Below are 15,024 nucleotides of genomic sequence, written 5' to 3'. Positions count from 1 at the left end.
TGGGTGCAGAGGGCAGGTGGGGGTCCTGGACTCAGGGACCACCTTCTCTTCCTCAGCACCCAGCGGTGCAGGGCATGGAGAAAGGGAAGGCAGGTTCCTGCCGTTGGGACCGTCATTTCTGCCTGCCCTGCTGGGGTTAGGTCTCCCTCCCTCCTCAGAACGGGCCAAGGGCGCAAGGGCTCCTGCCTGGCCTTGCCACCTTGGCTGCTGGTCCTGGGGATGCACCCAGTCCCCCTGCTGGCCCCGCCTGGTCCCTGTGACTGAGCCCTCTTAATGAGCCACTTGAAAGGGGTGAGGGTGGGGAACCCAGTCAACAGCCGCTCCATCCTGTGCATCCTGGCTGGGAGAAGGGACCAGAGCTCACCAGGGAGGTCTCGCACAGCAGGCGGCTGCCACGGCCCAGGCTCCCCAGCACCATGTGGAAGTAGGTGCTGCCGCTGCTCCAGCTGGAAATCTTGGTGAAGGGATAGGTGGTGAGCAGGTCCTGGGGGCAGAGGGTGGGTGGGCAGGGTGCCTCCAGAGCCCGTGGGCTGTGTGTTAGGGGACAGGAGAGAGGCAGGACACACCGCAGAGGTGACTGCAGCCCCACCTGCACGGGTCCCTGGACTTGGTGGCCCCCAGCCCCTCCGGAGGCCCAGCAGCTACCTTGGTCTTGGGGTGGATGAGCAGAACCCCATGTCGGTTGATGGCGATGAGGATGATGTCCGGGTAGGAGGGCTCTGAGGTTTGCTGGGAGGGAGGGACACAGCGGTCATAGTCCAGCCCAGGAGGCCAGGCTGCAGCTCCCAGGAGCTCACCTAGGCCACGTGCACATACACACACATGCCCACGCCCTCCAGCCTCGTGGCCAGTCCCACCCAAGATATGTGCTGGTTGATGCTGGGCCTGCCGGGGCAGAGCTGAGCAGAACCTGCTTGGGCAGGAGGCCCGGGCGTGGGGCAAGGTCTACCTTCACCTCGAAGAAGGCAGACCCGAAGGTGGGCCAGCGGCAGATCCACTTCAGGAAGGCCACCTTGGCCTCCTCCACTGTCTTGTCCTTGTGCTTGTCATAGGCCAGAAGGATGCTCTGGGGTAACAGGAGGGCCAGTGAGGGCCTGGGTGCTGAGACCCCGCAAAGCCCTGGTGGGGGCAGCACCTGCCTGCCCCAGGCCAGTACGGCGGGGAGGGGAGGGGAGGAATGCGGCATGGGACAGAGTCTCGGTGGTGCTGTAGACAGCGTGGGAAGGCGTGGTGTGTGCAGAGCCAGCCCACCCTCCACACCACCCGTGTGCACCCATGTGGTCTTGGAGCCCAGGCAGGGCATGGCACTGGGGCAGGATCCCAGGGAGGAGCAGCAGCCCAAGAACCCTTCCCCAGCCCCGTGAGGGACCTTTTTCCACTCCTCCGAGGACATCAGGCGTGTGAGGTCCTTGGGCACCAGTTCCCTCAGGATCTTGGGGACACTAGCCAGCTGGGACCGGTCGTTGTTGAACTGGGCCTTGTAGATGAGGCCCGCCAGGTGGATGGCGTCCTCCCGCGAACACTTGTGGAACCCGCGCAGGTACTTGGGCAGCTCCTGGGTGGTGGACACACTGGGCATGCTGGGTCTCCGGCCACGACCCGCATGCCCCCAACCTCTTTCCCGCTCAGATGGTGGGGACCTGGGACTTAGCCCACCCCATCCAGGATGGACTGAGCAGGGTAGAGCTTCAGGCCAGGGGAATGACCCTGAGTCAGGGCAGGGCCCCCTGACATCTGCGTGGAGGTGATGGCCTACTCCACCCATGTGGTTGGCCCTGCAGGCCATGGCCACTGTTCCATGAGCCACAGGACCCTCTGTCCCACCCTCCCCAAGTCATGCTGCAGGTGCTAGTGCAGTCACTGTCCCCAAACACTGTTGCCCTCTGCTCCTGGTTCCAGAGCCCTCAGGGGCTTGGTCTGCCTACCACATGGGCTGGCACCCAAGGCTGAGGCTGGTCCTGCCCTGGCCTGCTGGCTTCTACAGCCTCAGAACAGGTGTGGGAGGATGGGGGTGGCCCCAATGCCCACCAGGGCAGCCTGCCCAGTACCTGGTGGTAATGGAGTATGGTGTCCGCATTCACATCCTTCCCCGGAGTTATGTTGAGCCACAATTTCCGCATGAAGTACACCTGGTAGGAGAGTGTCACGGGGGCCCCTGGGCGAGGGCCAGCAGTGGGCACCAAGCCTGGCCCAGCAGATGCACCAGCCCTGACCCCCTGGCACCCCCACACTGCGCCTGCCACCTCCCTGCCTGGAAAGCCTCCACCCTTCTTCCTCCCCAGTCCCCCACGTTTTCCTCAGCCTCCAAGATGAGTGTAGAGGCTGCCTTCTCCAGGGATGTTCCTGGTCTCCCACCCCCAGCCCATGGGGGTCATGCCCCTCAGCCCTGGGGCATCCTTCATCACCCCGTGGTGCAGCCACCAGTTCCTGCCTGAGCTGGACGCCCTCACCGCCGGGCCCCAGGGCCTGGTTGTCCCCACAACCCAGGGACACGGGAAGGAATGGATGGATGAATGGGCATGGGCCACACGGAGGCCGACGGTGCCCCCTCACCCCACCCAGCCGCACCCTCGCCCAGCTCCACAGAGGCCTCCTCACCTTCTTTCTGGGGCTTGTTCTTCTTCACCCAGTCAGACACCTGCCTCAGGGAATCAAAGAAGAAGTCTCCCTCCTTCTGGCTGATGACCTGAGGAAGGGGAAGGTGCAGGGACGGTGGGTGGCTTCCAGAGGACTGTCCTCCTGAGAGGGCCCTGCCGGGCTCTGGTCCACTGGCCACCTACGGCCTGGGTGCTGCGCTGGAGTCGGCTGTGCGTGGGCTTTCGGCGTGTGGAGCTGGCTCTGCCCCGGGACCCCACCTACCTCCGTCCCGGCAGCCCTGGCTGTGCAGCCTGGTCCAGCATGGGTGCCCCTGGCCGAGGCCCCCACCAGGCAGCACCTAGGATCCCGTTCACCGCCCACCCGCCCGCCCACCATCTGCCCAGCCCCAGCCCAGCCCAGCCCACCTTGTCTGCAATCTTGATGAAGAGACTGCAGCCCTCCCAGGAGGCCAGCTGCAGCCTGGTGGCAATGCTGTCACACACATCCCGCACCCGTGTGTTGGCAACCACCTCCAGCATCTGAACAGAGAGGCGGCTGGTGAGGCCCGGGGCCTGGCTAGGGGCCAGCACAGCCCAGGATGAGCCTTCCTAGCCTGGCACCTTTGCTCCTTCATGAAACCTGGGTTGGATGTGGTCTGCCCTGAGCAGAACAAGCCTCCCTTCCAGAACCCTGGCCAGAGGCTCACATTGTTTAGTCCCAGCATTCGTTGCCCTGGGGCCCTGGAGGCCTGGCCTTTTGACTTGCCTTCAGAGCCCAGCAGCCAGACTGTGGGAACTTCCTGTTACTGGGATCTGAAGGTCCCCAAGACCAAAAAGACCACCCTGCTGTTGGAGAGGGTGTGAGGCGACACTGCCCACCTTTGGCCTCTCAGCCGGCTTCTCTTTGCTGCCCCTGGTGAAGGCCTCTGTGTCACGGCTGGGTCCTGGTGGTCTCCCACCTGTCCCCTGTCCCCTTTCTCCCCCAGCAGCCATGGCAGGCTCTGTGCACAAGGCACATACAGTGGGGACACCTGCTCTCCCGCACCCCAGCTGCTCAGAAGCCCCTAGGAGCCCCCAGATCCTGGGACTCACCCTTGCTGCCCACCCCTCTGTCCTCTCTCCTGTGTCCTGGGCCTGGATCCCCCAACTCATACCTTGGGACTGGCCTGACTTCCAAAGGGCAGGCAGGGCCTGCGTCCCATGGGGAGGGGCAGGAGACTGGTGAGGATGGGACAGCCCTAGAAAAGGCTCTCCGGGGTTCCCAAGGAGCAGGCTGGGCCAGGAGGGAGGGTGCCCGCTGGCCTTTGGAGGCCTGAGATTTGCCGTGCAGGCCAGAGCAGTGCCTCACCTCGCTGGTGTCATTGGGGAAGTAGACCTTGTGGCAGATGCGGGAGATGTTCTGCTCCGCGGCCTCCACCTCCACCTGGTGCGGGGGCTGCTTCCGGGGCCCTGTCCTGAGGGGGAAGCGTGTGCTGCAGGTGCCACCCCCACCCTCATCCTCACCCATGCCCCAACCCCAACGCGGGCCCTAAACCATGTGCCAGAAACAAAAGAAAAATAACCCCAGTGACCATCACCGGGGTGGTTCCAGCCCCTTGCACATTCCCAGGGGCTGCCCCTGGCTCGCGTGCAGCCTCAGAGGCAGTGACGCTGCAGCTGTGCCCGAAAGCCTGGGCCACACATGGGAAGGGCCAGGCCAGGGGCTCCCGGGGAGGCGCCGGTGAGTGAGGCTGGCCGTGTTCTTGTTCTCACACAATAGGAGCATCGGGCAGGGGCCAGGGACTCTGGCAGGGCCTCTGTGGGGCGCCCACCTCCCTCTGTGACCATGGCTGCCACTGAAATCAGCCACTGCCACAGTCAACCTGCCCTCCTCACGGCCACAGGAGGCCAAGCAGAGGAAGCAGGAGCGGTGGGGGAGAGCAAAGACGTCCAAGGAGGCGCTTCCCGGCTGTGGGCGGATGAGGGAGGCCGCATGGACTTGGAAGGACGGGCCTCTGACCTCAGCCTTGAAGGCCTGGGCTGGGGCATCCAGGTCCCCCTCTATCCCCCAGGCAGTGCCTCTGTGCCACCGCCGGGCAGTGGTGGGGCAGGGGAGCTGGTGGCTATGACTGAGCCTTCTCTCGACCCTCCTGGGCCTCACCCCCCACCCTCTTCTCTGGCAGCTTAGGGCCTGATCCTGCCTCCCAAGCTGACACTGGCTTCTGGAGAGTCCTTCTGGGACCATGAGCTCCTGGAGGGCTGGCCAGGCCCACGACATCCCAGGTCTGTGGGCCCAGGGTCAATGCTGGGGGCTGGAGGCACTCGGCTCACCTGAGGACCCTCTGGATGCGGCGGCTGCAGTCGGGGGCCAGCAGCTTCCCCCTCCGGGTGTCTATGAACTTTTGGGCATGGGGCAGCAGCCCCTTGCTGGGCGGGAAGAGGCCAGTGCAGAGCCACAGCAGCTGCCAGCCCCGCTCCTCGCTGTGCCTGGAAGATGGCGTTTGTCAGTGGGGAAGGGCTCCTCAGGGGGCCCAGGCCAGGCAGGCACCCTGGGGAGCAGGGACGGATATGAGAACTACTGATGTCTAGAGGGCCCGAGGGGAAGGGCACCAGCCAAGCTGCACCATGCCAGCTGTGCCCAGCTGCCTGATGCCACGGGCTTTTGCACCCTCAAAACGGGGGTGGGTGGGCATTGCACCCATTTTGTGGAAAAAGACACTGAAGCCCACAGAGGCCATGACCTGCCAGGTCACACGCACGGGGTGGGAGCGGGCAGGGCCATCCTCTCCTGCTCTGACCGCCCCTAGGACATCAGCAGAGCAGACCAAGGGCCTCAGCCCTTCCCACTGCTGATGCAGGCGCCCAGGCGGAGGTTCTGCCGCCACGAGCTGCGGTGTCCCCTCTGAGCCTCGGTCTGGCCTCAGGGGCTGGGATAAGGGCTGAGGGTGACAGCACGGGCCGGCCACCGCCCCAGCAGACCTGTTGGAGTTGTGCGTCAGCTGCTTCAGGATCTGGCAGTAGACCTCGTCCTGCAGGGCCGGGTGCTGCAGGGCCAGCATGAAGATCTGGTCAGTGAGCTCCAGGCTGGGCCAGGCCTGCCGAGAGGGGTAGTCACCCATGTACCGGAGGATGGGTGTGGCTGTCAAGGAGCATGGTGCTGGGGCGGCCCCACGCTGACCACAGACTGGGGATCGATGCTGACCCCGACCTAGGCCCCTTGCTGACCCCTGACCCCAGCCCTGCGGTGAGCCACGTGTGGGCTCTGTCCCGCCACTCTGGGTTTCTCAGACCTCCTGGGCTCTTCTGCCCTAGAGCACAGCTGTAGGGCCAGGAGCTGCTGGGTGCCTCTGCCCTGGGGTTGACAAGGCGCAGGCAGGCTGGCGGGGAAGGATATCGACAAAGATCTGGCAGGCGATGTCCCAGAGGTCAATGTTGGCGTGGACTCGCTTGAGCAGCGGCTGTCGCAGCGGCTCAGAGGAATAGGCCCACAGGTGGCCGCGGGCACGGGCCAGGGGCAGCACGGCCATGCTCACTGTATCCTTCTCTGGAGCCCTGTGAGGTCAGAGGCTGGCATGAGGCCTGCCCTGTGGCCTTCTCTGTCCCACGCCTCTCTGTCCTCTGTCTGACACCCCTGGGTGGCTGTGGGAGGGCCAGAGCACCCCACCTTGCTGCAAGCCCCTCCTGACTCCCCTGGCCTGGGGAGGCCAGGCAGGCTCCACATGGGTGGCGTGGCCTCTCTGCAGCCCTCAGTGGGTGCAATGAGGTGGAGCAGGGCTGGGAGCGGGGGTGCAACGGGGTGGGGTGGGGCTGGGAGAGGGGGTGCAACAGGGCAGGGCGGGGCTGAAAGTGGGGGTGCAACGGGGCGGGGCTGGGAGTGGGGGTGCAACAGGGCGGGGCTGGGAGCGGGGGTGCAATGAGGCGAGGTGGGTCTGGGAGGTGGGGACGCAATGAGACGGAGCGGGGCTTGGGGGGCACCTGAAGAACTCGAAGGAGAACTCCTCCAGGGTGTGCGGCTTTTCCTTGGGTGGCTCCTCGGGACGTGGCTCTGCGAGCTGCCCCTCCTGAGCCGCCAGCTTCCTCTTCTCTGGTGACATGGCGAGCAGGCTCTGGAGGGGGCACAGGCCTGTGGGTGCCCAGGAGCCACTGCCCATGAGGCCCTTTCTGCAGGCTCCTCCCAGTCCGGCGGCCTCAGTGACTTGGGAGGGGTCAGGCCCAGGGCTGGACAGGCCAGGGCTCACCCATACCCGTCACCTGCCGTGTGACCCAGGACCGTGACTTTGCCTCTCGGCGCCTCTCTCCTTTCCCTCGGGAGGATGAGTGCCAATGGCTGTGGCACCCACATCACATGTTCTGGGGGCCCCGCACTCTGGGTTTCTCAGACCCTCAGCTCCCCTTCTCTATGGGGCCCCTCTCACCCCAGCCCTACCTGCCTGGTCTGCCACCAACTTCAGGCCTCAGCACAAACGTCCCTCCCTCAGGGATGCCTTCCCAGACAGGGGGAGCTCCCCACCCTATTATTGGTCCCTCTCCTTGGTGGCACTTTACACAGTTGCCATCCATGCATCATTATCTGCCCAAATGTCTGCCCTGAGGGTGGAGCTACTATTGTGCCCAGACTCATACCACAGGCACAGGGCACATACTTGGCACTCAGTGCGTCCATGTTGCAATGCCTGCCATTCCTGTCTCCCGAGAGCCTGGTCTTGGCTGGGGTGGGTGGTTCCCTTGTGCGGGCAGAGACTTGGGCCCCCTTGGGTCAGAGTGTAAATGAGGCAGAGGAAGATTGGGTTTGTCCCCAGGACACACCCGTGATGGAAGAGGGAGGGAACACCCATTTATTGAGCGCCTACTAAGTACCACGAGCTGGGCTGGCACTGCACACACACCTTGCCACAAGAATGGTGGGGGCTGCCCAGGTGGCCCTCCTGGCCTCTGCTAGGTGGGCTGCAGGGCCTGAACTAGGCCTCCCGACTAGGCATCCCAGGACTGCTCCACCCTGCCCTCGGGTACCCAGGCTGAGGACAAGGGAGCGTGCCAGTTACCAGCAGCTGTGCCGAGGGCTTAGTGACCGTGGGGATGGTGTAGAGGCAGGCCATGGGCACCAGCCCCGTCTTGCCTGTCCTGTCGTTCTGGCTGAGGGTCCAGTTCTCAGAGGCCAGCAGCCCCTGCTTCTTTGTCAGGACCAACAGGTCCCCCTTCTTGAAGGCCAGGAGGGTGGCATCATCTGTAAGGGTAGGGAGGCTGCCATTTGCTAAGGGCTCTGCAGGGGCCAGAGGCTGTGCTGGCATTTTGTGGGTCATCTCCCTTGACGGATGAAACAGAGGCACAGAGTGGTGGGCAGAAGACCACTCCAAGAGTGAGCAATGGTGGGACTGGAACCTCGGGGGCCTCAGACGGCTGTCACCTGCTGCAGCCACACAGGCACAGAGCCCAGGGTGGGTGGGGGCTCGAGAGCTCTGACTGCAGCCCTAGCCCTGGGAGACCCTCGGAAGGCTGACCAGGAGCCAGGGATGAGGGAGGGGAGGATGCACAGGCTGGCAGTCCCCACGCCTGGCCTGAGTGCTGCCTGCCTCTCTAGCCCGCTTCCTCATCTGGAATTTGGAGATGGCAATCCTCTTTCCCTCATGCGGTGGCCATGAGTACTGAATGGGGCAACAGGGCAGCACATCTCAGCTGACATTTCTCACTGCCCAAAGACCCCACGCACAGCCTCTTCTGCTGCATCCCAACCAGCACCCCCTTGTGAAGTCCCTGCACTAACTGTACCACCCACTGCCCATGACTGCCCCGCCAGCAGCCTGGGCCAGCAGGGGTCCTGGGGCTTTGTTATGCTCGCCTATAGCCCACAGACACAGCCCAGCTCTCGCTGGAGTGCCGGCTTGCAGGAGAGCTGCGGCCAAGAACTAGGCTCCCATCCCCTTGAGCTGTGTGACCTGGGCGAGCTACTTCCATCTCTGGGCCTCTGGCCTCGTGTCTGTAAAATGGGATAATGGGGTGCTTCTGCAGCAGTGCACTGTGGGGATGGTGTTCAAAGCTTCCCTGGGCTGGAGGCTGGCCCTTCTCGGTGCTTCTGTAGCAGTGCAGTGCTGAGCGTGGCTGGCCTTGCGGGGCTGGAGACCACCTCCTTTAGCCCCTAATTTTGTAGAAGAGGAAGCAGTGGCTGAGAGAAGGTAGGGCCTGGTCTAAAGCTGCCCCCACAGAGCTTTGGGGCCCTCCCTCTCTCTGCTTGCCTTGCGGCTGCTGTGTGTGGAGATGAGCACGCCACCTCCCTACAGACCCCCTGCGCAGCCCTCCCCCCACCCCACCCAGTCTGGCACCTGTGGCCTTCCTGTCCTGCAGGGCCATGGCGAACACGGACCTCTCCTTCAGGCCCTCCAGGAACAGGGCCACCAGCTCAGCGACGGCCACACTGCTGGGCGACGCAAACTCGTATTCCTCATGCATGGTGGAGAGCAGCAGCCTCTGCCTGCCCTGGGCCTCCCTGGAGACAGAGGGCAGCGTGACCAGGAGCCCCCTCCACCTCCCCCTGATCCAGCCCCTAAACAGCCTCAGGAGGTGGGACTGGGGGTCCTGAGTCACAGATGAGGACATAGAGCTGCTCTACCAGGGCCAGGACCAGGCCAGACACCACTGTGGGTCTGGACAAATGAAGGATGGCGGGGCACAGGGTCCCTCAGAGGCTGCAAGTGGTGCAGCCCATGTGTGGGGTCGGCTCTGGGCAGATAATGAGGTGGCCGGTGTGCAGGGACACCACAGGGACGCTGCAAAGATCAGAGCTGAGCTGAGTCGGCGGCTGTGCCATGTGCTTACTCTGAGCCACCGAGCCTCGGCATGCCACAGTTGACTCATCTGCAGAATGGGTGATGCTGTCAGGACTTCGTGGCATACAGGAAAGTGCCCAGCATGGACAGCCTCAGTGAGAGGTGGCCAGTGGGGAGTGGTGAGCACTGTATGCCTGGCACAGCCCAGAGATGCGTGTGCCACTCTGTCGTGTGCTTTAACCAAGGGGTACTCTGGCAGGGCTTGGGTGGGGCTTCCCAAAAGGCATGAAAAAGTTCCCCTGGGAGTGGGGGTCAGCCCCTGCCCTGCCTCGTGCCCCGGGACACACCAGGCACTGTCCCTTGCCACTCTCCCAGACAATCTGTACTCTCTAGGCCACCAGTTCTCATCCATGACAAAGAAAGGAGCCTTCTAAATAAGTGCATGGCAGAGGCTGCACGCTTCTGTGCCCTTTCCGGGTGGATCTGGGTTTCAAAGAGAAGCTGCGAGTGCAACCGTGATGCCCCAACGGAGCACTTCGTGGGCAGTGCAGCCTGGTGCGGGAGGGTGGGACTCCCAAGTACAGAGGGCATCATATACGTTGATTCTTGTCCCACCACCCCGGCCTGTCACCCGGGAGCGCACGCCGCCCCTCTCCCCATCTCTCCCTGAGCCCCCAGATGCATCAATCCAAGGACTCAGGGTGTGAGATCTTCCCTCAGGGCCCCCACCTCTTGGCAACCAGACCCATGACCTCTGGGAAAGAGAGCTCCAGCAGTGTCTTCTCCCGCTGGTCCAGGAAGCAAAGCCCCTTCCAGTTAACAGCCAAGATCAGCTGCGTCTTGGGCAGGCGGGGGCCTGGCCAGGAGAGACGGCAATGTGAAGGCTGCATGGGATCCCTGGGTGCCCAGCCCCTACCCGCTCCCCGCCCCCCGTCAGATGCCATTACCTGAGAGTGTGATGACTTCAAAGAGCCGGGAGAAGAGCAGCGGCCACTGCAGGCGGGCAGCGTCCACCACCTGCTCTTGCACGGCCAGCGGTGTGGCTTGCCTCTGAGTGTATGGGGCCTGAGAGGGGGATCCTGGATGTCACCTCCGTCACCTGCCTCCCTAGTGAATCCCTCACCCAGTGCTCAGGGTAAAAGAGTTGGTGGATCCTTCTGAGAAGCCTCTACTTAAAGCGAGGCCAGTGCCTGGAGACAGAGCCTGCAGGGAGGGACCTGGGACGTCCCCAGGGACTGGTGCAACCCTATTCCTTTTTTTTTTTTTTTGCTTTTTTGAGACAGAGTCTCGCTCTGTCACCCAGGCTGAGTGCAGTGGTGCGATCTCGGCTCACTGCAAGCTCCGCCTCCCGAGTTCAAGCAATTCTCCTGCCTCAGCCTCCCGAGTAGCTGGGACTACAGGGGCATGCCACTGCGCCCAGCTAATTTCTGTAGTTTTAGTAGAGATGGAGTTTTGCCATGTTGGCCAGACTGCTCTCAAACTCCTGACCTCAGGTGATCCACCTGTCTTGGCTTCCCAAAATGCTGGGATTACTGGTGTGAGCCACCGTGCCCGGCCTGGCGCTGCCCTATTCTACCTGGGAGGGGTGTGGGGACCCATTAGGAGGAGGGAGGAAAGCTGTTCCCTATCCCCTCATTAGCATCTGTAGGGCGGGGCTGTGCTAGCTGTGGAAGGCGCTGTCTGTGTGCCCCAGCCCAGGCTCGCTCTTGCCAGCCTATGCCTTGTGGGTCTGTGACTCGCTCCGTGCAGGAGGGTATCTTGCTCCGAATCTGTGTCCCGGTGCTTCTCTCTTCTTTCTTCTCTGGAGCTCTGCTTTGTCTCTGGGGGCCTCTCTTGGGGACCACCTCTAGTTCCTTGTCTTCCAGTTTCCTTCCTTCCTCTTTCCTGACTCCCCACCTTCACCCGTTCCTCTCCCCAGCACCACTGTGCTGTGTCCATCAGCGACCATAATATCCAACCGAACTTTCTTTTCACTGTTTGCTGAATACAGTGTTATTTCTTTAAAAAGTGGCTACTATTCATATACTGGTTTTGGGAATGTAATAAATGCATCAAATCTGAAGGGTGATCTGAAAATATTCGACATGTATCAAATGTTTAGAATGTCCATACATTCTGGCCCGGGGGATTCCCATGCACCCAGCGAGGGGATGCTGAGGCTCAGGGGCAGGCAGAGGGGCCCCCAAGGCCATGGTATGGTCAGCAGTCAGCCGCTGCGGGTGCCCTCTCATGCCGAGAGGCCAGGGCCTGGCCAGACACTGCAGTGCAGACCAGCACAGGGACCCATCCAAGATGCCGGCTTGGAAGGAAGAAGGTGGCATGGGCCTGTGACAGAGAGCTGAACTGAGTGGACTGCTTAAACCTGAAGGAACAAGGCTCTACATAACTGCCAAGCTGAAGCTTGTTGTCCCCCCGGGGGGTGGGGATTGTAGGGAGGGAGTCCATCCATGAGCCCCCCACCACCTGAAGGAGAGCCGTCGGCTGGGTGCTTGAGCGGCATGCAAGCTGACCTTGGCGCAGGCGGCAGTGACGAGGCTCGCCCACCTGTCTGGGGGCTTGGTCCTGTACAGCCTGTGGGGGATGCAGCTGGGCAGCAGCTCCTGGACAGCCTGGCTCTCCGCTGAGGCGCCGAGCTGCACGTAGCAGTGCCGGGCCAGCAGCTCCACCAGCTCTTCCTCCTGCACAGCCCAGGGCACCCACGGGGACGAGTGAGAGAAGTAAGGGCTCACCCTTCCCCAGGATGCCCCTGACCCATGGCAGAGCTCCTGCCCCAGCACAGGGGAGCTAACCTGCAGCTCACGCAGGACCTTCCCCCTCCCTGCATGCCCTGACTGGGTCACCACGCAGGCCGGGAATCCCAGAGGCCTCGGCCTGAGCCCCACAGGCCCTCTGCCTGAGGACGACGGCTGCTCTCTAGTTCTGGGATGAACCCCGGTAGGGCTGCGCTGAGCGGCAAGCTCCTTCCCCATCAGGGCTCCAGTCCTTGCTGGTCAAGAGAGACCAGTGGCCACCCCGTGGAGTTTCTGCCGGGGCTCAGCTGGGCGGGACCCAAGAAGCCCGTTCCCTCTGGAAGACCAAAGCCTCGTGGAGCCTGGTGTCCCGTCACTCCCTGCCCATGCCTCTTCCAGGTGGGCTTCCTGCACTGCTGTGGCCGCCTCCAGTGGGTCCCTGAACAGCATCTTACTGACTCGGCACAAGGAGGGTTGTGCCTGCTGCCCCCAGAACTTCAGGGACACAATCGCTGCTTTCTCACAATCACCCTACAAAAGAGCTCCCAGTACGAGCTGCACAGTCCAGGTGAGAGCCCCTCCTGAGCCCCCCAGTCAGATGAGGGCCCGAGGCTCAGCTGTGACAGGACTTTCCAAGGTCACAATGCCAAGAAGAGGGGGAGGTGGGACTCAGGCATTAGGGCTCCAAGGCCACGTTCTTGACCACCAGGTCTCACTGCCCCATAAACAGAGCAGGAGAGGTGAGGCCAGGCAGGCCTGGGTCCTCTGGGACCTGCTGCCGGAACCACGGACCCCGGAGGCTTGGACAAACCTGTGGCCTAAGGGAGGAGGAAACAGAGGCTGGGCCTGGAAGGGACCTGCACCCTTGTGACCCCCTTGCCTGGCCCCCGTTCCTCTGCCCTTGGCCTCCTGCCCCTCCACCCTCTACCTGGCCTCAGAAGCCAGTTGGGTGCCTCCTCTATGGGATGCTTCCTGATGGCAAAGCCCAGGGTGGCTTTGGCTCTAAGGCCCCTCACCTTCTCGAAGCTGTATTCGCCAGACCAGACTCCGTGCAGGACTTGGCGGTAAATGAGCTCAGTGCTAACGGGGTCCTCCCGGGAGTCGTGCCAGGGGGTGAAGAATTCCTTCCGGAAGTAGATGCGCCAGGGTGACTGGCGCTGGCTCTCACCCCTCTCCTGGGCCAGCTGCTCACACTGGGCGATGGCATCCATTACGTGGTCACGCCCGCTGCCCAGGGACCAGAACTGAGGCCAGAGTCGGGGAGCGGGGGTTAGCAGCTGTTGCATGCCCCACCCCACGGGGATGCCCACCGTCAGCATGTGCAAGTGGAGGACAGGGCCTGGGGCCCTTGGAGCCCAGCGCGGGCTGAGTAGACACTGCTGAGTCCGTGTAGACAACTGAAGGGCTTCTCCACACAGCAATGGCCTCTCTGCCACTCCCCGTTACTCTCCCTGCAGCCCCTTCCCTAAGGAGGCAGACATGAGTCCGGCCAATGTGACTCGGCCTCCGGTGCCTTGGTTGGCAGACTGGTGTGTGTCTGAGTCTGAGGGTGTGGAATTGGGGGTGCCTGTGTGGGCGGTGAGGGTCTGTGCTGGTGTGACCCTCCATGTTTGCTGCAAGGGTGTCCACAGCTCCTGGGCATGAGGGAGTTTGGATCGGGAGACTGGTGTGAGTGCCTGATGTCTGTGCGTGGCAGCTGGGTGGGGACCAGGTGTGCACGTGGCACTGCTGGGGCTAAGGTGCAGCTGCGAGGTGACCATATGAGTGTGGGAGGACAGGCTGCTTACCGTGTGTGTATGTGTGCACCTGCCTGTGCCTCGCGGCTGGGAGGGCAGGTGGTGGCCAGGCTGGAAAGGTGAGAGGGCTTGAGCCTCGGGGTGCCCTCCCTGGGTGTATGAGGGAGGCGGGTGACGGGCAGGGTGCCTGGTCAGTACCTTGTCGTACACGGCGACCTGGAGGGAGAAGCCCAGGTGGTCGCTGAGGCCCTGCTTGTGAGCGATGTGCACGCACATTTCCTGAGATGTGGAGGCTGAGTCCACAGAGACGGTCAGGCTCTCTCCAGTGGCCAGGATGACTTGGAGGGGGATGTGCTTCTTGGACTTGACAGCCTGGGGACAGATGAGATTCAGTTCCCCGGCCTCTCGGAACCTATGGACAAGAGGCCAGCCCCCCATCCACCACCTCCCTCCTCTCCCCAGTCCATGGGCCCTGCTTGCCATCCCGTGGGTTCCCGGGGGTGGGCCCTCTGAAGCCCCAGGCCACGGGCTTGGCATGGAAAACAAAATTCAGGCCAACAGGTGTTTGCTGCTGGGAGCACAGCCACCAGGCAAGAGCAATGTTAGCCACAGGCGTCCAGGTCCTCCTGGACCTCCAGCGGGGGCAGCCTCGGGCCATAGTGGCTGCTTTTATGAGAATCTTGAGTTTGGTGTGGTTCAGTGACTTCACCTCACAAAAGACCCGGAGCTCTTGGGAATCTGAGTCCAGGACTCAGGAACATTTTGGGGCCTTTATGTATCGTCCCCTTGTGTCAACATGCACAGCTACTGCAAGTTCACCTACAATTCCAGGGCTCATGGCAGGGAGCCCCTGTGGGCTCGGGGGCAGGGTGAAAACAGAAAGAAGGTGCAGCAGAAGTGACCCGCAGCTCCTGGTCTAGGGCACCTCAGGCCACAGGGCAAGCACCTGCCAGGGTTAGGCTGCAGCCAGAGCTTTGTGTAGAGCCAGGTGCAGGGGTGCCTTCGCCACCCTGGCTGGCTGTTCTGAATGACCCTTCCTGAGAAAACAGCGAGAACTCACAGATGACACAGTTGCCAAAGCAGGTTGAGGTGGCACATGTGCCCAACAGCAATGCCACCAAGGATGCCAACCATGGTGTGACCACTGCCCTTGTCACCAAGTGAAATGCCCTTGGAGGGGAGAGCTGGAAGCAACTGGCGCACTGTAATGCTAATGAATGGGTCCGGTGATCTTCCCCTTAGC

The 15,024-nt window shown here is 62.7% G+C and overlaps 1 protein-coding gene across 1 annotated transcript in view; it reads right to left on the bottom strand.

Annotated features, from left to right (window-relative positions):
• The window catches only part of MYO7B (myosin VIIB), a 78,660-nt gene that overhangs the window by 850 nt on the left and 62,786 nt on the right, over window positions 1-15,024 (bottom strand). The window contains 19 exon segments of the mRNA XM_030916471.1: window positions 365-484; window positions 646-729; window positions 950-1,066; window positions 1,370-1,555; window positions 2,049-2,155; window positions 2,599-2,686; window positions 3,003-3,116; window positions 3,925-4,030; window positions 4,887-5,042; window positions 5,535-5,688; window positions 5,950-6,107; window positions 6,531-6,661; window positions 7,598-7,779; window positions 8,873-9,036; window positions 10,046-10,172; window positions 10,264-10,381; window positions 11,827-11,994; window positions 13,062-13,289; window positions 13,980-14,153. Of these exon segments, the coding sequence (XP_030772331.1) occupies window positions 365-484; window positions 646-729; window positions 950-1,066; window positions 1,370-1,555; window positions 2,049-2,155; window positions 2,599-2,686; window positions 3,003-3,116; window positions 3,925-4,030; window positions 4,887-5,042; window positions 5,535-5,688; window positions 5,950-6,107; window positions 6,531-6,661; window positions 7,598-7,779; window positions 8,873-9,036; window positions 10,046-10,172; window positions 10,264-10,381; window positions 11,827-11,994; window positions 13,062-13,289; window positions 13,980-14,153 (2,682 nt within the window).

Source organism: Rhinopithecus roxellana, chromosome 14 (assembly GCF_007565055.1).
Source record: "Rhinopithecus roxellana isolate Shanxi Qingling chromosome 14, ASM756505v1, whole genome shotgun sequence".
Lineage (NCBI taxonomy): Eukaryota > Metazoa > Chordata > Mammalia > Primates > Cercopithecidae > Rhinopithecus > Rhinopithecus roxellana.
The sequence above is the reverse complement of the archived record's forward strand: the minus strand, read 5'-3'. Positions and strand labels throughout refer to the sequence as shown.